Here is a 13,357-nt window from a genome sequence, read left to right as displayed (position 1 = left end):
ACACCCTGGACAGGTCACCAGTCTATCACAGGGCTACACTTAGAGACAGACAACCAAGGACACTCACATTCACACCTACAGACAATTTAGAACAGGGGTGTCGAACTCCGGTCCTCGAGGGCCACAATTCTGCATGTTTCCTTCTTCCAACACACCTGATTCAAATGATCAGGATCGTTATCAGGCTTCTGCAGAGCTTGAGTGAGCCTCGTTTGCTAAATTGTCCAGGCTTTGTCCATCAAAGCGTATGAAGTGCCAGCCTTCAGTGACAGTGAGGTCCTGAGCTCCTTTAGCAGCGTAGAAGTCTCGGGCAGGAGTATTCCAATCAAACAGAGACAGCTGCAGCCGCACACACTGCTTCTTCTTCGCCACCTGAGCAATCAAAACAGTCCTGGGCTTGATCATGTTGCAATTAAATTTAAAAGTATGTATTTCCCTCAAGCCAGTTTCCTATTATAAATAGATGATGAGGTCTCAGTTGTGAACAAAGACAGTCTTACCTCAGCAACTTTGCTGAGCAAACTGGAGCCAATGCCATTTCCTGTAATTTAGAAATAATATGAAAACATTTTTTTTATACAGCATTTCTGTTTCAGCCTTCTTGTTAACATGGTGACACATATTGTACCTCTGAATTCTGGCATCACATACAGGTCCTCCAGATACACTGTGGGGCCCTTCCATGTACTGTAGGTGTAAAAGTAAAGTGCGTATCCGACAACCGTAAATCCTAAAGAGACAAAAAAAAAAAGGCAATCACTGAGGCAAGCAGGGAAACACACAAAGCAAATGACTACAATTTTATCAGGGTTGACTTGCAACGAAGACAACAATCAATAAAGTGTTGATGCATCATTTACCTTCCTCAGATTTATGCTCCTCTGGTACTTCTGCTACGAGGCATTCAAAGAAGGGATTCTGGCAGAAACCATCACGCTCCAGTTCTGAAATATCACAAGAATAATTTACACAAATAGACTAATTTCATCTTTTCATTAGAAATACCCCCTAAAACTGCAACGTTTCTATGATATAATCCATTAGGGCAAGCATTAAGATGTAAAGGAATCATAATGTAGCAGCTGATCACTTCGCCTTCATGTACTTCTGATGCGGAAATTTAAAGATTTACAAATATATCTGCAGGTACGATCCCTACTCAGTTATTAACTTGAAAATATGCATCCTGAGTGTTTCAAACCTGCATCAACTTGCAGTCTTCATCTCTCATTCACTCTCAGTGGTGCATTGCTGACCTGATGGCATATTATACTGCCACTGTGTTGACTCGTATCATCTTCACTCAGCAGAAATGTCTATCGAGTCCTGCTTGTGCTCACAATGTGAACAAGCTGGTGGATATTAACAATTCAAGGGACAGGCATCAAGTCAGTGCCACTAGCTGTTAAGTAGTCACCGCTCTGGGGTCTCGATCACCGTCACAGCATCTGATTGGTTTTACCTCACCAATAAACGTCTATCAGTACTAAAGGATGAACGTAAAAACTTTGTGTAATACCTTAATACTAATACTAATACTAATACTAATAATACTAAAGTACTGCAATTCATCTATGTTTTGTGTTGGTATTTGTTTAGTATTTGTGTATATTATAGAATTTGATTTTTATTGAAAATGTATATTTGTATTTCATATTTCTTATTGGTCTTCTTGATTAATAATAATTGGTATCGGCACTGGAAAAAAACAAAAAAAAGAAGAAGAAGAAAGACATCTGTTGACCTTTAAGACATGATTATGACATGAGGCACCAACTGTTGTTTTCACTGGGGCGCTGTGTCACTAAATTGTTGAACTCAACACGTGACAACTAAACAATTATTATCCTATAAAAAAAAAAAAAATCATATTCTGCCTTTCAGAGAACAGTTTTAAACCAACTTTTCAGTCACACAATACTTAAATATGTAACACTACTACAGTTTTCAACATATATACATATTTTTAAAGAATGTTTCCAGCGTTTATGTTTATATATTTTATATTTTCTTATTTGTGTTTATATCTTCGAAGTCTATTTGTGCCATTTTTTATTCTTTTTGCTAGAAGCTGAGACTTCCAACTGCATTTGCTTATGTGTCTGGAAGCTTATGCATAATGACAATAAAACGATTCTGATATTGAAACTTAATGGTTTCCGTGCACTCTCTTCACACCCTTTTCCCAGCAGACATTTACACATGCATGAGCATTTCTTTACATACAGCCTGAGTGTGTCACATTATTAATGACTGTCTGTTGTTGTTTATCACTGCAGCCCGACAGGGACACGGAATGGAGCCATGTTCATGTTAATAAATACACATGTACCTTTCCTGTTCGTACACATCAGAGTGACTGTGAGATCTCCTTTAAAAATTCACTCTCTAGAGGCCTGTATGATGACATTTCAGGTGGAACAATCCTGCATCTTTCATCTCAGTTAATTCAAGAGTTTATTGTAAAATTACCTTCATGAGAAATCTTCACTTGGTCTGGCCTTTTTACATAAACCGCCAATTCCTGAAAAGCATATATATTTTTTTAAAGTTATGTGTGTACACATATATAGAAATGAATTTGACAAACAAACCAAAGGGACTGTACTAATAAATCAGAAGTGTACAGACATGAAGCTAACAGATATTAGCATTATTAGCAGCGTCTCACCATTATCATCCTGGAGATGTCTCTGCAGTCTTCTCTTGTGGCAGCTCGTATCGTGAAATTCATGATTACAGCAGAAGGAACAAACACAACAAACTCTTGTGTTTGTTTACTCACTACTTTAAACAAACCGGAAGCGCTTCAACAGTGACTCGGCTTTCAAAATAAGACGAACATTTATTAGAGCCTGAGTACATAATGATAATTTCTAATTTGACTTTCACTTTGTATTTAGACTATTGTTGCATAAAAACCCTACTAGGATAAATAGAAACAACTTCATTTCGGCGTGGTTACAGAGGGTGTGTTAAATAGCATTTGTGAGTGTCAGAGTTTACTTAAGAATTTAATTTTGACTTTAAAGAAGTTTGGTTTCACTACTGGAACTACTTGACTGGGAGGTGGCACAGATAGAAATGAAGTATGTTTTTACACTAATTTACTGACCTTTGTTAAAACCTTAATTGAATTAGTGGTTAATTCAGTGACTGCAGAAGGACTTTTTCACTCAGTTTGGTCAGTATTGTTTCTCTTGGATTTGTCATGAAATGAAGAATGATGTGTGACCTCAGTTTGATGCTAGAAGACTGTTTTCAGATTCTTTTGCTCTAAAGGGAAAGTTTTCCTGAGCTCTAATGGATTATTCTGATGATATTGAACTTTTACGTAACATTTTAAAACCAAAGCAGCCATGTTTGCAAAATGAAGAAAGGCCACAGATAATTTAAAAGTAAATCAAAAGTTTCTTTTTATAAACACAATCATTATAAAAACAATTTTACATCACACATAGGTGCCTGTAAATGTGATTAGCTTTAAATTTGCAAATCCAGGGGAGAGACAAAGTGGATAACAACCTTATGAAGGTAAACGTTTTCCACAGCAGGATACAGTGCACTTTTTTGTGGCAACTTTTTAATTTTTCGGAGCCTCGTTTGCTAAATTGTCCAGGTTTTGTCCATCAAAGCGTATGAAGTGCCAGCCTTCAGTGACAGTGAGGTCCTGAGCTCCTTTAGCAGCGTAGAAGTCTCGAGAAGGAGTATTCCAGTTCAGCACAGACAGCTGCAGCCGCACACACTGCTTCTTCTTCGCCACCTGAGCAATCAAAACAGTCCTGGGCTTGATCATGTTGCAATTAAATTTAAAAAATATGTCTTTCTCTCAAGCCAATTTTCTATTATTCATAGATAATGAGGACTCAGTAGTGAACAAAGACAGTCTTACCTCAGCAACTTTGCTCAGTAAACCTTTGCCAAAGCCATTTCCTGTCGAGAAAATCATTAAAAAACATGGAGACTTTTGTTAGAGAAGTAAGATAAATAAGTATATAGGAAAAAAAAAACCATGTATTTCAGACATAGTATGAAAACATCTTTATACAGCATTTCTATTTCAGTCTTCTTGCCAACATTGTGATGCATATTGTACCTCTGAATTCTGGCATCACATACAGGTCCTCCAGATACACTGTCGGGCCTTTCCATGTGCTGTAGGTGTAAAAGTAAAGTGCATATCCGACAACTGTAAATCCTAAAGAGACAAAACAAACAAACAAACAAACAAACACAACGAATCAAAGACGCAAGCAGGAAGACACACAAAACAATCACTACACTTCTATCAGGGTTGACTGGCAACAAAGTCAAGCATCCAAAAGGTCTTGATCCATCGTTTACCTTCCTTAGATTTATGCTCCTCTGGTACTTCTGCCACGAGGCATTCAAAGAAGGGATTCTGGCAGAAACCGTCACGCTCCAGTTCTGAAATATCACAAGAATAATTTACACAAATAGACTAATTTCATCTTCCCATTAGACATAATAATAGCATTCATCAGCACTCAAGTTTGTATGAAACAGACACTTAATGCTCAAGCATGACTTCCACACCAACTGATAACAAACAGGGAGATCTATTGGCCATAAACACATAAACAACCATGTTTCTGTAAAACTTCTCCAGTGGATCTGGTCATAACTTCCTGAGAATTTACCAATGCTGGACTGATCTCCATTCCTACTAATGGAGTTGGCTGTGTCCTCATTTGCGGTTACCGATTACTGCACTCTATTTATAATTACTCAGGTTAGTTATAATGCACGAATGTCTAACCTCTCAGAACACTTTCCACATACCGTTAGGCATATACTGGGTTTTCCCAGCTCAGACTGAGCCTTTGACGGGTGACTTTGCAGGATTAGTCTGCAGACAGTAAAGACAAACAGTTTGTGTTGCCTTTTGTGACAAAAAAATCTATGCAATGTTGTTATTTCTTTGCATTTGACAAACAAAAATGTCTGTGTTGTGAATTTTGCCTTTTCTTTAATGGGAGGGTATGAATACATTTGAGGACGACTGTAGCTACAAAGCCAGCATCACCTGCCATGGTTGCACTATAGTTCCGTGTATTTGTCTCTCTTAATGGAACTAAGGCATTGTCATTTGTTTAATCCAAGTTATTTATGACCTTTTCTTTGCAGACATTTTTTCATAGCAGGACGAGCACAGGTGCATTTCTACTCATTATCAATGGCTGCCTTTTATGATCACTGCAGCACCACAGGGACACTGAATGGAGCTGAGCCATGTTCATAAACACACCTGTGCTCCTCCTGCTTAAACAAAGCAACATTTCAGTGAATCTCTGTAAGTGACTGTATAAGAACATTTCAGTTGGAACAATCCTGCATCTTTTCTTTCTTTGTCACTCAGTTCATTCAAGATTTTGTTGTAAAATTACCTTCATGAGAAATCTTCACTTGGTCTGGCATCTTTTCATAAACCGCCAATTCCTGAAAAACGTATTTTTTTTTTATCGTTATGTGTACACATATATAGAAATGAATTTGGCAAACACACCAAACTATAACTAATAAATCACAACTGTACAGACATGAAGCTAACAGATATTAGCATTATGAAGCTCCTGCAGACAGAAGTCAGAGCTAGCAGCGACTCACCATGATCATCCTGGAGATGTCTCTGCAGTCTTCTCTTGTGGCAGCTCGTATCTTAAAATTCATGATTACAGCAGAAGGAAAAAACCAACAGTGTTTCTTTGACACAAGCGGAGCCGACACTTTCTTTAGAGTCCAAAGAAAGCAAACCTCACTACTTTGAACACACCGGAAGCGCTTCACATGTGGCGGCTCTGCTTTCAAAATAAGACGTACATCAAACACTGACAAAATAATAATAATAAAAACTCCTAGTTTAAAGAAATATGTCACGTTTTTTTTTTTCTTTTTCTTTTTCTTTTAAATTATATTTTGTATTTAGAACAATAATGCATTAAAACCCAAACTAGGATGAGTAATTTTCGTGTGGTTACGGTCATTTTTTACGACTGGAACTCTGCCCACTTGACTGAGAGGTGGCACAGATAGAAATTTTTATTTACTCTAATTTACTGCACTTAGGTAGACACTGACTTGTATTAAGCTATTTAAATATGCAAAAAAATGTATAAACAGGATATATGTTTATAGTATATAAAGCAGATAATAGCCTACAATTCTGCTTATCTATCAATTAGTGTTATATTCAATAATAGCATTTTCTATTTTCTGCATAATGCAAATTTTTACCTTTGATACTTTAAAGACCCTTTCCAGTGAAAATCTACTTTTTTTTTCTTTTTTTAAATTTTGTAAACATTCCTATAAGGTGTTTGCATATGCTACAGAACAGGGCAAGGTGAGCTGGTGTGCTCTAGCTGCAGCAAGAGGCGAAGGGGTGCAAAGAAAGGGGGATCTTCATGATTTGTACCACTGGCTGTATGAAAAAGAAGCAATAGTGAAGAGTTACATTTAAACCATTAAAAAAGTACGAAAGGATTATTTTCAGTGAAAAAAATTCTAATAACACACAGAGATTAAATTCTAGAGGGTAAAGAAATGACTGGAGGTGGACTTTAGTCCCTTTCATTCAAAAACATGATTTGGTCAGTATTATTTCTCCTGAATTTGTAAATGTGAAAAATCACGTGACCAGAGTTTGAGAGATTCTTCTGCTCAAAAGGGAAAGTTTCTCCAACTCAAGTGCCGATGATACAGAACTTTTACAAAACATTTTGAAATCAAAACATTTACTTAATTCCTTTTTTGAATAAAAAGTTATGACACCTCTCACTTTTCGGACAGTAATAACGTAGCACACATCTTGCAAAAAAGCAAAGCTACTTCTGATTGTTCTTCTCCTCTACTTTGATGCAAGTTTAGAGTATTCAAATCCAATCTATAGACTTGAAAAAAAAATTTGGCAGTGAATTCTGAAAATGGCCAATTTGAAGAACAGCAAAAGACACCAATGTGAACTGCACTGACTATTCAGATATTTGGTCTAAACAACTCTTTGTAAACAACAAGAGCTTTTCTTACTAAACATAACACATTTTCGTAAAATTAAAACAGAGATCTAAAACACAGATCCACCATTTCATACAAAATCAGATTTATTTTAGGGTAAAAAAAAAAAAAAAAAGAACATGAAACCAATTAGAATATAAGCTGAAACACTGAAGATCTCACAGATTGATCGGTTTTCATTGGGCATAAACATATTTACATTGTCTGGTCACATTTTCTCTTCGTCAGTCAAGAGTTCAGATATTCCCCTTCATCCCACTTCATAGTTTACCCTTTAAGCCCAATCAAATCAGCTTGTGTGTTCAGCTGCTCCAACATGATAAAAATCTCCACTAACTATACAAGTCTCAGTGTGGCGACTGTGTGCTCGCTCCAGGAGACTCGGACCGGTCCAGCTTCATCCCCGTGTCTAGTGGAGTTGAGGAAATTGAGGTGGGGAGCACAGAGCTCTTAGTCTCCAAAGAGGAAGAGGCAGACGAGGGCAGAGATACAACAATGTACTTCTGCATAGGTCGTGAAGCCGTCAGTCCAGGGCCACTGCCAGACTCGAGTTTTACTAAGGGCTGCAAGGTCGAAGTCGCACTGGGAACAGTGCTGGTTACTGGTGAAGCTGACTGGGAAGAGCTGAGAGTGATTACCTGAAGGCAAGACAAAAAGACACATTCATACTCTGAGGAGTTGTGGGTTTTTAAAGACAAGAGGATTCAGTTATTTTGATTTCTGCTGTTGTGCTTTGTTTGTTTTCACATTATGATACATTACTTTTAAAATGTCACCACTGATTGTGCATACATTGTTGTGGCAGCTTCGAAACAGCAATAAAAAGGTTAAGTATATGACATAAGGTTTGATACTTTTATCATATCTCCTAATCAACATAAGCTTATTTTAGGGTACCTTGGGTGAATGTCATATTAAAAGATTAAAGTACCTGCTGAGTTGAGGCGGCTCCTGCACTAGTTGCCATAACAATGTACTTGGTTGCCGGGGGAGACGGCTGTGATGGGGTTCCAGGTCGCGGGGACATCAGTGCGAGGGAGCTTGGAACCTTAATGATGCTGGGAGTGCGCGGCCCCGCCGACCCACTTAACCCACTTTGTGAGACTGAAACGGTGGGACGAGGCTGCAAGAAAGCGTCAGCATTCATTATTAAACAGCAGCTTGCTTGTTTACCTTCACGTTATTCAGCACGGTTTCACATTAACCCTGGACTGCAGGTGTGCAGCCTAAAAGACAGGATATATGTGAACATGTGCTTTTTATGGTATTTTTATTTACTATTCTGACATTGTATAAAATGCCCTTCAGCCTTTTCACATTCATTGCATTGAGAGAAAACAGATTTTTATTAAGTGTAAAGTGTACCTGTGTGATTGTTAATGTGGTTCTGTTGACTTGCTGAGCTTGCAGTGCTGCTTGAGTCCTGGCTTTCATTACATGAGAGCAAAGCATAGGTCCGAGGTAACCGTAGTCTGTCCGATACTGCTCCACGTTGTCAGGCTGAGGTCGTATCTTGGCAATGACACTGGCACAATGTTTCTTGAAAAAGAAAAAACCAAAACAAAAATCCTTACTATAGCTGTAACACTGCTTTTGTGACTTGATTTGACAGTTTTTGTTCACAAATGTATCCACCTTAACATGAATGATGCTCAAAAACGTTATTTCTTACTAGTAAGAGGCTTTGGACATGATCAGCACCAATCTTATCAATATTGGAGACCACAGGTCCTTCCACCACTGCTTTGATGCGAGCACCCTCTACAGTAAGCCGAGGAAGGATCAACGTCTTAATCACCTGCAGAGGACGAAAGCAGAAGGTCGGTGGAATGGAACATAACGAGCAAGAAAACACAAGGAGAAAATAACATTAAACTCACATCAGGTCCCAGTTCAGCAAGTCCAGCGATGCAGCCGTATCGTGTCGTCCACTGAGTTTTGTCATCCAACCAACTCTGTAAAAACATCAGTCGGGTTAAATATGGGAAGCCATTGAAACAGTGATGTCATGGTTAAAGTAAAGAAGTGCTATAAACTATGCACTACTATTTGTTTTACCATTTTGGGAACCAAGGACATTGGTTATTAACAAAATAAACTTACTAACTGTTGAAAAAAATCCAAAGACACAGTTGCACAACAAGGGTGAGATATTTAACTAGCTGGAGTTATGCCTGCATTTTCACAAAGGTTTTTAGAAAATGTAGAGTTGTTTAGAACAGAAGAATATATTAGGAAACTCCAAGACATAAGGAATAAATGGGCTGGATGACTGCAAGCAAGGCAACACCTCTAAGGTATCTACGAAGCTTTAAACAATCACAACAAGAGCTTAACATTTGTAGCAACAAAATATGCAACACAAAAGCCCACCTTGGTAAAAGTCTTGGTAATACGGGACTGGATGTTGTTGGTTGTAGTACTGAAGGTTTTGCAGCTTTGGGCCATGAGGCGAGCAGCAAAGTCTCGTAGAGCCCAGTGGTTGTCGACATCAGGTCGCAAACAGAGCTGCTTACTCACGATACAGGTGACCACAGCTGGGATGAGCTCATGTAGCTATAGATACAGACACAAAAAAACAATATCACGATATTATATTTTTGTCTTGAATTTAGATATTTTAAAAACATTATAACATTTTCTTCACTTACGTATTTCTCTAGATACAGCGTGGGGTTGTCCATTAGAGCTTTGACCATCCGCATTAGATAAATCAGTAGAGCCAAGTTGTTTTGCACCACATTTACGCGAACCTTTAGGGAGAGGTTACAGTCAGTATTTTCAGCAGAGAGATGCGTAGGTATTTAATGTGATGTGATGAACACTTCTAAACATGAAAAGAAGAAACATTCTTACTCCTTCAGAAATAAATGTGCTGAATCTTGGAAGCATCTGATACAGCCCAGGATCTGTAGCAATACTCTGTAAGGCTTCCTGCATGAAACAAAAGGAAACATTTAGTGAAAAGTCACATGACATGACAAATACCATCAAAGTAACAATTTTATATTTGCACTATTATTTCTGACTTCTTTATAGATTGTCGGAAAGCGACTATAATTGTTGTAAAAAAAAACAAAAAAAACTGTCTATAATTGTGTTATTACTAAACATGTATAAAATAAACCACTATATACAGAAAGACAGGCAGGACGTACAGCTCTCTTAGCTTCACACGAGCCAACACATGCTTCTGTGATTTCCTTATAGTAGAGCTGCTGTTCCACCGACAGCTCGTGAGTGCTGCGTGGTTTCAACCTTATCATGCCCTTCTCCTTTCCTGAAAAAGACAGATACAAACACAGCATGAGGGACGAATATTACTGTTAATGATTAAGGAGGGAAGAAGGGGGAGAAAATAGAGAAAAGTTAAACAGAACACAAGATACTGACCTTTGCCATCAGGAGCTGTTGCGCCTTGACCCTTGCCTTGAATCGTACCTTCCTCCTCCTGACCAGGTTTGACAACTTTGAGGGGTTCTGTAGATTCAGCCTTTTGTTGCTCTTTTGGTGCTGAAAAGCAGTAGACATACCTTACATTTAAGTTTTTCGTCCAGATACATCATGTTTTGTGTTTTAAAAGAAGAACGTTTAAACAAGACGAACCTGGTGGTGGATTTTCTGGAATAGAAGGCTGCACCCCCTCAATACTTAACCAGTGAGCTATGGATTAAAAAACAAGCACGGTGTATGAGCTTACAAATCATGCAGTCAAAACAAGACAATGCAATATAATGGAGTATAATGCCATGCAATGCAAATTTTCTGGGTACCTTTGAGTGACACATCTAGTGGAACTCTGGGGAGCGGTGTGTTTATAATGTCACTGAGGTCGACTTCCTTTTCCTCGTAGAAATGAAGCTCTCTTCCACCGCCACTTGCAAAGCGAAAAGGGATAAACTCTTGCGACTGGAACCCATACAGGGGCTGCAACAAAAGGAATGTACTTAGAATACAGAATTTAGATCCACTTCCTGTTTTTCCTCAAGTTATATCCATCAAAAGACCTTTTATGCAACCAAAAATACAATTCTTCTTTAATTTCAAATTTGCAAGTTCTCACTCACCTCCACATTTTTTAGTTTAAGAGCATTATCTATGTCACTTGTGGTTAATTTACGTCTCTTCCCGTGATGCATGAATTTCAGAGCATCCTATGTAAAAAAGGAAAGACACAGAAAGGCATTTATTTATAAATCCACACAACATTCAAGCACATGGTTTCAAAGCGATTACTGTTTTGTCTGTCATGCAAACAAAATAATATCATATCTGCTTCAATCATCCATGCTTTACCTGTGCAATTTCTTTTATTCTGTAGCTGACTTCTTCACTTAGGGCTACGCAGCTTTCCTCCTGTAACTGCCCCACTCCTACAGACTCTGCCATGGCCTTCATCGACTCTGTGGGCAAGACGACCGAACACTGCTTCTGTCGACGTTCCTCCGCCATGGCTGCATAACAAAGCACACACGTCTGTAAATTCAACCTCTCAACCTCACATCAGCAGAACCCAATATTCCCACTATGAAGCCCAGTGTTGACAACATTATGACAGATAAATCTCTCTAACACACTCTGCAGTGTATGCACGTACAAGGTAACATAAATGCAACAAGTAACAACAAAGCCAAAGCTTTGCACGCCTCAAAACATTGCTTGTGTTTTTAGGGCTTGTAATTACGGTGCAATTACATTTATGGCAGAAGTTTAAAAGTACAGCTCATTACGCTCATTTTGCAGAAGTGCGCGAAATTTTGCAAAGACCATGTTTCCAAATCTGCAAGGCTAACGTGGTTTAATCTACACAGACGGAAGGCAGTCTTTTCTAAACGATGCCCAAATTAAATATTGAGTTCAGGGATATTTACATCTGTTCGTGACAAAACGTAAAATTAATTTCTAGATGATGGCAATAAGTCTTCTATGCTTTCAATGTCAACAATCCAGATTACATATACTTTGATTCAAAGTCTTAAATTAATGCAACATTAAAGGAAAAAGACCAATGCATTAGCAGTTTTGACAGATTTGAATACTTCATGTGTGTAAACAAACACACTGAGCTCCAGAGAGCGGGTTAATCACTTTAACGGAACGACAACCAAGTAGCTACATGCAACACACAAGTCACACTAAAAGTGTATTCATTCAAACGCAAAGACTTTATCGCAAAATAAAAATCTGTGTCAATTTTACTTATCTTGGCGACTGCAAACGCCTTTAATATTAACTTAAACTTGCGCTAAATCTGATGTATGTTAGCTTGCATGCTAATAACTTAGCTTCCGTTGACGTTTTTACCTGTGTGAAGTTGCCCTCTCCTCTCTGAGTTTAAGCAGGAACTTATACAAATAAAAACAATCAATGTTTACAACAATGGCGGTTTCGTAAAGCTGTTTCTTCTCTGTGAAAATCCATCTCTCGGCGTAAAAAACAAACTAATTCACGGTCTGCAGCTGGGACCTCCGCTCGTGAATTAGCGCTTGTGTTCCATCGCCATTTTGAGTCACGTTCCGGTTGTGCTATCGCGAGAGTACAATTAGGGACATGACAGATGAGTAACCGTTGAAGTAATTCAAAAAAATTTACGTATTGCAAGTAAGCAAAGAAAATGTGTTTTCATTGGCAAAATAAGCAATGTCACACACACTCAAAAAAAGAATTCACACTATAAAATAACTATAAATCAGTTTCAATGCGAAGAACGCCGTTCATCCGTTTCCACAAGAATCCTGTCCCGGGTCGGAACTAATGTTTTCCTTGGTTTTAGGGGGTGACCTTATGTTGCAGCAACGAACACAAACGTAAGGAACGTGGAAGGACACAGCAAAAGCAGTCATGTATAGATTTTTATCCCGGACTGTGTGCGCGGCTCGGAATTCTTCAGTCATTGTGTACGAGTCGTGTGTTTTACCGGCGAAATGTGAAAAGGCAGCAGCTCCAGTTTTCAGGTGAGCAGCGGCTGCGACTGTCAGCTGGGACTGACCGGGACACACGGTGAAACCCTGTAGCGTAACTCATGAAGGACAAATGCGACTGCTGGGTTGCTTATTGACGTGTTTTAGTGGAAGAAAGTGTTGACAGTGTGTATTCCAAATAGCTGGCGTTTACTTGTTGTCATAAGAGCAGAGGGACAGACAGCTAGCTGTTAGCTTATTGCACTTGCACAAGTGGGGCGGGACGTTTTGATTGACACTTCTTCCAGAGATCGTTTCCATGGTAACATGTAAATGGCGTTACACATCTTGTACAGGCTCACATGTTTTATTGTTGATCCTCTCGTACTGGGCAGGATTGCTATTGCAACAACACATCATCA

The 13,357-nt window shown here is 38.6% G+C and overlaps 3 protein-coding genes across 4 annotated transcripts; all 3 read right to left on the bottom strand.

Annotated features, from left to right (window-relative positions):
* Window positions 1–156: 156 nt before the first annotated feature.
* On the bottom strand, window positions 157–2,776 carry LOC103372847 (diamine acetyltransferase 2-like). Its single transcript, XM_008302592.1, has 6 exons — window positions 2,672–2,776; window positions 2,473–2,524; window positions 861–944; window positions 629–730; window positions 501–541; window positions 157–372 (listed from the first exon to the last, which is right to left on the bottom strand). Exons 1-6 carry the CDS (start codon window positions 2,732–2,734, stop codon window positions 181–183), a joined length of 534 nt encoding a protein of 177 aa, XP_008300814.1. The 5' UTR covers window positions 2,735–2,776; the 3' UTR covers window positions 157–180.
* Window positions 2,777–3,391: 615 nt separating this feature from the next.
* On the bottom strand, window positions 3,392–5,805 carry LOC103372848 (diamine acetyltransferase 2-like). The gene is made up of 6 exons (XM_008302593.1): window positions 5,629–5,805; window positions 5,409–5,460; window positions 4,345–4,428; window positions 4,097–4,198; window positions 3,893–3,933; window positions 3,392–3,763 (listed from the first exon to the last, which is right to left on the bottom strand). The coding sequence occupies exons 1-6, from the start codon at window positions 5,689–5,691 to the stop codon at window positions 3,584–3,586; spliced, it is 522 nt and encodes a 173-aa protein (XP_008300815.1). The 5' UTR covers window positions 5,692–5,805; the 3' UTR covers window positions 3,392–3,583.
* A 1,293-nt stretch (window positions 5,806–7,098) lies between these two features.
* Window positions 7,099–12,843, bottom strand: taf6 (TAF6 RNA polymerase II, TATA box binding protein (TBP)-associated factor). 2 transcript variants are annotated; one of them, XM_008302591.1, is made up of 16 exons: window positions 12,833–12,843; window positions 12,340–12,431; window positions 11,332–11,489; window positions 11,103–11,189; window positions 10,809–10,962; window positions 10,642–10,698; window positions 10,429–10,548; window positions 10,194–10,315; window positions 9,892–9,969; window positions 9,687–9,788; window positions 9,409–9,591; window positions 8,916–8,990; window positions 8,708–8,833; window positions 8,401–8,574; window positions 7,967–8,158; window positions 7,099–7,673 (listed from the first exon to the last, which is right to left on the bottom strand). In XM_008302591.1, the coding sequence occupies exons 3-16, from the start codon at window positions 11,485–11,487 to the stop codon at window positions 7,383–7,385; spliced, it is 1,917 nt and encodes a 638-aa protein (XP_008300813.1). In that variant the 5' UTR covers window positions 11,488–11,489; window positions 12,340–12,431; window positions 12,833–12,843; the 3' UTR covers window positions 7,099–7,382. The 2 variants fall into 2 exon arrangements, with proteins under 2 accessions (XP_008300813.1, XP_008300811.1); XM_008302589.1 differs by lacking the exon at window positions 12,833–12,843 and having other exon boundaries at window positions 12,340–12,535.
* Window positions 12,844–13,357: the final 514 nt, after the last annotated feature.

Source organism: Stegastes partitus, unplaced genomic scaffold (genome assembly GCF_000690725.1).
Source record: "Stegastes partitus isolate 25-593 unplaced genomic scaffold, Stegastes_partitus-1.0.2 Scaffold1843, whole genome shotgun sequence".
Taxonomy (NCBI): Eukaryota; Metazoa; Chordata; class Actinopteri; family Pomacentridae; genus Stegastes; species Stegastes partitus.
This window is presented reverse-complemented; position numbering and strand designations above follow the sequence as displayed.

What these genes read in the sequence shown, in the direction of transcription:
- LOC103372847 (XM_008302592.1), bottom strand. Translation starts at nt 2,734, where the DNA reads ATGAATTTCACGATACGAGCTGCCACAAGAGAAGACTGCAGAGACATC. An exon ending in AGTGAAGATTTCTCATGAAG is followed by an intron (nt 945 to 2,472) that starts GTAATTTTACAA and finishes GTGATATTTCAG; the next exon opens with AACTGGAGCGTGATGGTTTC. An exon ending in TGTGATGCCAGAATTCAGAG is followed by an intron (nt 542 to 628) that starts GTACAATATGTG and finishes TCTAAATTACAG; the next exon opens with GAAATGGCATTGGCTCCAGT.
- taf6 (XM_008302591.1), bottom strand. Translation starts at nt 11,487, where the DNA reads ATGGCGGAGGAACGTCGACAGAAGCAGTGTTCGGTCGTCTTGCCCACA. An exon ending in GAATAAAAGAAATTGCACAG is followed by an intron (nt 11,190 to 11,331) that starts GTAAAGCATGGA and finishes TTTTTTACATAG; the next exon opens with GATGCTCTGAAATTCATGCA. An exon ending in GCACATTTATTTCTGAAGGA is followed by an intron (nt 9,789 to 9,891) that starts GTAAGAATGTTT and finishes CTCTCCCTAAAG; the next exon opens with GTTCGCGTAAATGTGGTGCA.
- LOC103372848 (XM_008302593.1), bottom strand. Translation starts at nt 5,691, where the DNA reads ATGAATTTTAAGATACGAGCTGCCACAAGAGAAGACTGCAGAGACATC. An exon ending in AGTGAAGATTTCTCATGAAG is followed by an intron (nt 4,429 to 5,408) that starts GTAATTTTACAA and finishes GTGATATTTCAG; the next exon opens with AACTGGAGCGTGACGGTTTC. An exon ending in TACTGAGCAAAGTTGCTGAG is followed by an intron (nt 3,764 to 3,892) that starts GTAAGACTGTCT and finishes TTGATTGCTCAG; the next exon opens with GTGGCGAAGAAGAAGCAGTG.